Source organism: Leopardus geoffroyi, chromosome C1, assembly GCF_018350155.1.
Source record: "Leopardus geoffroyi isolate Oge1 chromosome C1, O.geoffroyi_Oge1_pat1.0, whole genome shotgun sequence".
Taxonomy (NCBI): Eukaryota; Metazoa; Chordata; class Mammalia; order Carnivora; family Felidae; genus Leopardus; species Leopardus geoffroyi.
Window position 1 is genome coordinate 73,040,053 of NC_059328.1, and position 6,483 is coordinate 73,046,535.

The following is a 6,483-nucleotide window of genomic DNA, read 5'->3' on the forward strand; positions in this document are numbered from 1 at the left end:
CATAGGAGTCAAGATGCAAAATGGTCCTTGAAACTATGGGATCATGAAAAACATTTTCTCTACTTCAGGAACCCAATTATTTGATACTGCTTTTTAGAAACCAAGCAATGATAAGGACACAGCTTTCTGACCTCATTTTCACAAATTACAATTTTATTGATGATAAGAAACATGTAGTCATTCCAAATGTACCTAAGTTTCCCTTGGCTGACAGAATATCAAAGATCTTCTTCGATATGCTTGTAAAATGCTTGTATCAGATAAGCTTTTCCTATAGGTGGCATTGAAGTCAGGTCTGTGTCACTATGGTTATTAATTGGAAATGTCTCCATTTGTTTTGGTTAGGTTGGCATTTGGAGTTACAGTCTGCAAGCAAGCTCACAAACCCTGACTCTGACTGTCACTTCCCGTCCATCAAGTGCTACTGTGCCTCCAATTACAGTGACTTCTAAAATTAACAAAAACACAGGAAAATTCCCTAGCGCTATGACAGTTTATGCAAAGATTCATCAAGGAGCCTCACCGATCCTCAGGGCCACTGTCACAGCCATAATAGAATCAGTGAATGGTAAAACAGTTACCCTGGAATTATTGGACAATGGAGCAGGTAACCATTCAAAAAATTGGAAAATACATCTTTCTTTTCTAAAAAGCAACCAAGAAAACAGAAAGAGGGCATGGTCTGATGAGGATAGTTAGAAGCGGGGAGTCCACTACTGGGGGTCTGGTTGGGAGAGCTCTCTGCTTCCCCACAATTCCTATATTTTAAAATGTTGGAAAACATGAAGACAGGCCTACCTTTTGCTTTCACAAAGGCCAAACACATTAGTGGCTTAAGCTCAATAAACTCAGAGACTCTAAGGAGTTGTCAGAGGATATTCCACACTCCCTAAAAGGGAAGGAGGAAAAGTAGTAACTATCTTACGTTATCTTCATTTTTATCTTCATCACACACTTTTGAGATATAAACCATACATTACAGATGAAGAAACTGAGGCTTTCGTATTTAGAAAACAGCAGATATAAATTCAAATGCAGTCATATGTTACTTCTCTGTGTATGTAGACGCTGTATTAGCTTGCCCCCAAAGTGAAATTATTGTCCATTATTTTTTAAAGAATCTAATACAGAGAGTGAGAGAAAGAGAATTCTACATTTCTTTTTAGAAGGAACATTACTATGACACAAGTAATCTTACTAGAACAAATTCTGTAAATGAATTGCCTACCTAAATCTACCCTAGTGAGAAGTCATGAATTAAAAAAAATAATCATATAACATTTTTTTCTCCCCAGTAATGTACAGCAATTCAATTCAGTTCAAAAGATACTTATTGAATAGTTACCTTGTGCTATGTTGGATGTAGCAGAGACACGGGGCATGATGTCAGATTTCAAAAAGAAAGATAACAATTCAGGAAGACAAAATATACACACATAAAGCTACACACACACACACACACACACACACGAAAAGAAAAAGTAGATCTCATTCTTAACACAATCAAATCCTAAACTCTCTTGGAGATAGTGTGACATTATCCTTGCTTTGAAAAATTTTAACCTTCATATAAGTTGGAAATATACAAATGCCCAGCTGCCTTTAGGATATTCATTAATTCCTTCATTTCCCTGTCAAGGTGCTGATGCTACTAAGGATGATGGCGTCTATTCAAGGTATTTTACAGCTTACAATGCAAATGGTAGATACAGTGTGAAAGTGTGGGCTCTTGGAGGAATAAACGCAGCCAGTCAGAGGTTGATACCCCAGCAGAATGGAGCCATGTACATACCTGGCTGGATTGAGAATGGTAAGAAGTTTGTAATAACACATCTGACTTGAGTAAAAGGCTTGAGATCAAGAGAAAACCATTAAGCCTGTGAGGAGAATGGTGTAATTTAATTTCAGGGTTTCTCAGTATTAAAACTACTGACATTTTGGGATACATAATTCTTTGTTGTGAGGGCTGTCATTTGCATTGCAGGATGTTTACTAGCATTTCTGCCCTCTACTCACTAGTTATCAGAAGCAACCCCCACAGTCATGACAATCAAAAATGTCTCCAGACATCATCCACTGTCCTCTAAGAGGCAAAATAACCTCCACTTGAAAACCAATAGATTGAAAGTAGCTTTCAACTGCCTGGGTTCATATTATAGCCCTCTAGCAAATAAAGTATTTTGTGCTTCATTTTCCTCACTTGTAAAATAGGAATAATAATGGTAACCACCTCATATGGTGGCTGTGAGGAACAAACAAGGAAATACATCTAATAAGCTGTTGCTGGTAAATAGTAATGTTCAATAAATGTTTGCTATTATTTTTAATAAATTTTAAAACATTTGTTTTTTAATTTTTTTAACATTTATTTATTATTAAGAGACAGAGACAGAGCATGAGCATGGGAGGGGCAGAGAGAGGAGGAGACACAGTATCCGAAGCAGGGTCCAGGCTCTGAGCTGTTAGCACAGAGCTTGACGCAGGGTTCGAATTCACAAACCCTGAGATCATGACCTAAGCTGAAGTGGGATGCTCAACCGACTAAGCCACCCAGGCGCCCCATTTTTAAATATTTTGTAATGAAGCTCTTTCCACTGATATTGGCATTTCCATAGAATAAGGAAATTTAGGGCTTATTATATATATCAGTATCGCAAGTCCACTGTCTCCTTTCTCTTGCTCAGACCAGGGAGACGAGTAGATGAATCTAAAACCAACCAGCACACAGAGCCCATATGCAAGCGTGCAGGGAAATTATGTACCAAGAAACAGACATTCCTATACCATCTTTGGTAATAAACACATCCTCTAGACTAGAGCTGGAACTGGGACCAAGACTAGTCCTCATGGGTTCCAGGACCTGCTTTCCATCAATTTCTACTCTGTCTTGGGCAGAGTGTGTTGGTGCTGGTGTATTATAAGAACAGCTCCTCCAAGTAGCTTCCCACTGTCCTTTTTACTTGGTTGGGTGTGTGCTCAGTAAAAGGAGGATTCTAGGACATGTGGTATCTGATGCAAAGGCGATCACAGAAAAGAAAAAAAAAAACACTTTAAAAGACACTGTTGCTTCCAAAGCTCTTTTATATATTTCACCTGAGTTTATTTTCATTTGTTCGTCTGAGTTAGGGGAAGAAGGCAAGGGGAGATTGGTGTGGTGGCTATATCTAGCCTCATGCTCAGTGTTTTACTCACATTAGGATATTATTTTCTCCTAATTATCCCATTCTATAGATGGAGAAACAGAGGCTAGAGAGACTATTGGTCTAACTGTGATAGAACTAACTGTGACAGGACCTGGATTGGCATTGGAAAGTCAGTGTTTTTCCCTCTATCCTTTGATGAATCTTAATACCAAGAGAGATAGTCTCTATTGTTAAATTGAATACTAACTCTGAACTTGCTATCGTATCCACTTCATCTTTGCCCAAGACCAGATTGATGGGTATGAAGATCAATCTGTCTCTACAGACAAAAATTATAAGGGCTAAGGAAGTAGAGTTTATAAGAGAGTAAATTCTGACGAATGCCATGTTAGGGTATTATGGAATATTTTTATTGAAAAGACAGTCTGAGAACCCTAATGACTGAGCAGGCCGGGGTATTTGTTGAATTCCAGGATTACTTTTATATAACCTTTCAACAACAATGTGAGAAAAATCGCGATTGCTTCAGGCACTAAGTTCCCATGCATTCAATGAGAAGATAAGAAGTCTTCCAAAAGCATAACATTTTAGAACCCCAACATAAAACAGTTCATGAGAATCTGCAATCTAATAAGGAAGATAAAACATGAACATGGAGAAGAGAAAAATGTATAGAAGAAATAATCAAGGCAATTCTTGATGGTCCAGATGATTACCAAATAAATAGGAAAAATAATTAAACCAACAGTATTACCTAGGTGCAAGAGATTTCTTAAAATCTTAAAACAGAGGTAGGATTTAAACTGACTGAGGAAGAGTAAAATCAGGATAAACAAAGAGATAGGAAGAGAAACAATTCCAGGACAAATGTCATGAAAATAAATTATGAGAATTGTTATTCCTGAAAATGTCTGATTCTCTGTTTTTTTTTCCCCAGATACAACCTGATTTGGGATCTTTATACCAAATAGTTAAAATTAGTTTTGTGTATGGGAGGAAACAAGGCAAAGGGGACAGTAGGAAGAGGGCATTCTGATAACCAAAGAGAAGAAAGTGTAGTCATACAATGCTTACAATGTAATGTAACATAACATAACATAACATAATGTAATATAATGTAATGTAATATAATACAGGTGAAGTAAACTGGAATCCACCCAGACCGGAAATTAATAAGGACGATCCTCAAAGCAAGCAAGTGTGTTTCAGCAGAACATCCTCAGGAGGTTCATTTGTGGCCTCTGGTGTCCCACAGGCTCCCATACCTGATCTCTTCCCACCTTGCCAAATCACTGACCTTAAGGCAAAAATCCACGGGTACAAATTTATTAATCTGACTTGGACAGCTCCTGGAGACGATTATGATCATGGAAGAGGTAAGCAGAATGTGGTGTGCACCCTGTAAAGGAGTTTAGCAGCCACGCAGGGGTGCAAAAGAAGGTGAGGCAGGCGGGTGTGTTGTGATGCATGTGGAAGGCAGAAGGCAAGAGGACTCTTGAATGTCCTCTGAAATGAAAGGTTAGGATTTTTAAATATGAGAGGTTTGGAACCCGAAAAACTGGCGTACTTTAAGTTTTAAGAGGCTTCAACCAGTAACAGGCAATCCTTAGGGTTTTGTTTTTTGTTTTTTGTTTTGTTTTGTTTTTGAAATATTGCCAAGCTGTCCTTTAATAAACCCCATTTTTAGAAACAACTCCTGGAAAGGATTGGGAGTGGAGCATAGATTACTAAGGAGCAGAACTGGCCTTTGGAAGAAACCTACTAGATTTTTGCTGCACCATGTAGTCTTTGGATTGCAGCATGGGCATCACATGAATCTTGTTAGAAATGTAGAACCCCAGTTCCCAACCAGACCTACTGAGCCATAATCTGCATTTTAAGATCCCTGGGTGTTCTGTATGCACATTAAAATTTGAGAACCACCACTACCAAAATCTCCTCTATAAGTAATAAAGCAATAAGCAGTAATTTTAAAACTTCCTTTCTCAGTCAGGTGCATGCAGCATGCACAGAAATACGGACCAAGGCTTTGGGTCATGCCTGATCCAGTTTTATATTTATCACTCTGTCAAGATACACAAACGAGAATGTAAAAAGTATACCAATACTTATAAATATGGACCATCAATTACATTTATTCATTGGAACATAGGGGATGGTGATATAGTTTCTAATAGACTTTTAAACTTCTTTACAACTTGAGAATCACATGCCACAAACTTTTTTTTTTCTTTTCAGCTCACAAGTATATCATTAGAATAAGTGCAAATATTCTTGATCTGAGAGACAAGTTCAATGATTCTATTCAAGTGAACACATCTGATCTCATCCCGAAGGAGGCCAACTCTGAGGAAGTCTTTGTGTTTACACCAGAAAACATCACTTTTGAAAATGGCACAGATCTCTTCATTGCTGTTCAGGCTGTTGATAAGGCCAACCTGAAGTCAGAAATCTCTAACATTGCACGAGTGTCTTTGTTTATCCCCCCCGAGATTCCTCCAGAGATACCTAGTCCTTCTCTTCCTTGTCCTGAAATTAATGTCAACAGCACCATTCCCGGCCTTCACATTTTAAAAATTATGTGGAAGTGGCTAGGAGAATTGCAGCTGTCAGTAGCCTTGGGCTGAGTTTTCATGAAATGAATAAATCATCCATCCTTTCTTTGATTATAAAATTTTCCAAAATGTATTTTAAACTTTCCTGTAGAGGGCGACATAATGAAATAAAATGTTAAACAACTGGCTATGCATGAATAAAAACTATCCATTCAAATCCAAAAGTTTTATCATTGCTCAGGCATTTATTAATGAAAGTATGTTTTAGTTCATTTTAAGGAGCTTTTCCAATTAAGAAGAACATGTAATTTCATGTGAAAGATGCCAGAAATGGCCAACTAGGTTAGTACCAACATTACCAGGAATGTGTATTCTTTTCCCTAAATTTTGGCAAGGATGCATTTCAAGAAGAGATTGCATTGTAGAAAGAAATAGTAGAATTATGAAATCTCCACAGGCATAGATATGTATGTTATGTGCATGAAATTACAAGTTAGTGATGCTTAAAGCCACAGCTGTGGGACATGAAGTGGGAAAAGTGGGTTCAAGCCTGATATGAAGGGAAAGTGATTGAGAAATGAATTATACTGTGTATGCTTTGTACCAAATGCTCTACTAATGGCTTATATGCATTATCTTATGTAATATAATTCATTCAACAAATGTTCATCAGCTGCCTATTATATTCTAGGCCCATTCTAAGTCCTGAGTACAAACAAATGAGTAAGATTTGGCCTCTTTCCTGTAAGCAATAAAAAATATCTGAGGATTTTTTTTTAATGAAG

The 6,483-nt window shown here is 37.5% G+C and overlaps 1 protein-coding gene across 1 annotated transcript in view; it reads left to right on the forward strand.

Annotated features, from left to right (window-relative positions):
- The window catches only part of CLCA1 (chloride channel accessory 1), a 30,968-nt gene extending 25,035 nt beyond the window's left edge, over window positions 1–5,933 (forward strand). Inside the window, exons 11-14 of the mRNA XM_045478144.1 lie at window positions 346–607; window positions 1,640–1,810; window positions 4,280–4,519; window positions 5,382–5,933. Of these exons, the coding sequence (XP_045334100.1) occupies window positions 346–607; window positions 1,640–1,810; window positions 4,280–4,519; window positions 5,382–5,770 (1,062 nt within the window). The 3' untranslated portion in view covers window positions 5,771–5,933. The remainder of the gene's footprint in view (window positions 1–345; window positions 608–1,639; window positions 1,811–4,279; window positions 4,520–5,381) is intronic.
- Window positions 5,934–6,483: the final 550 nt, after the last annotated feature.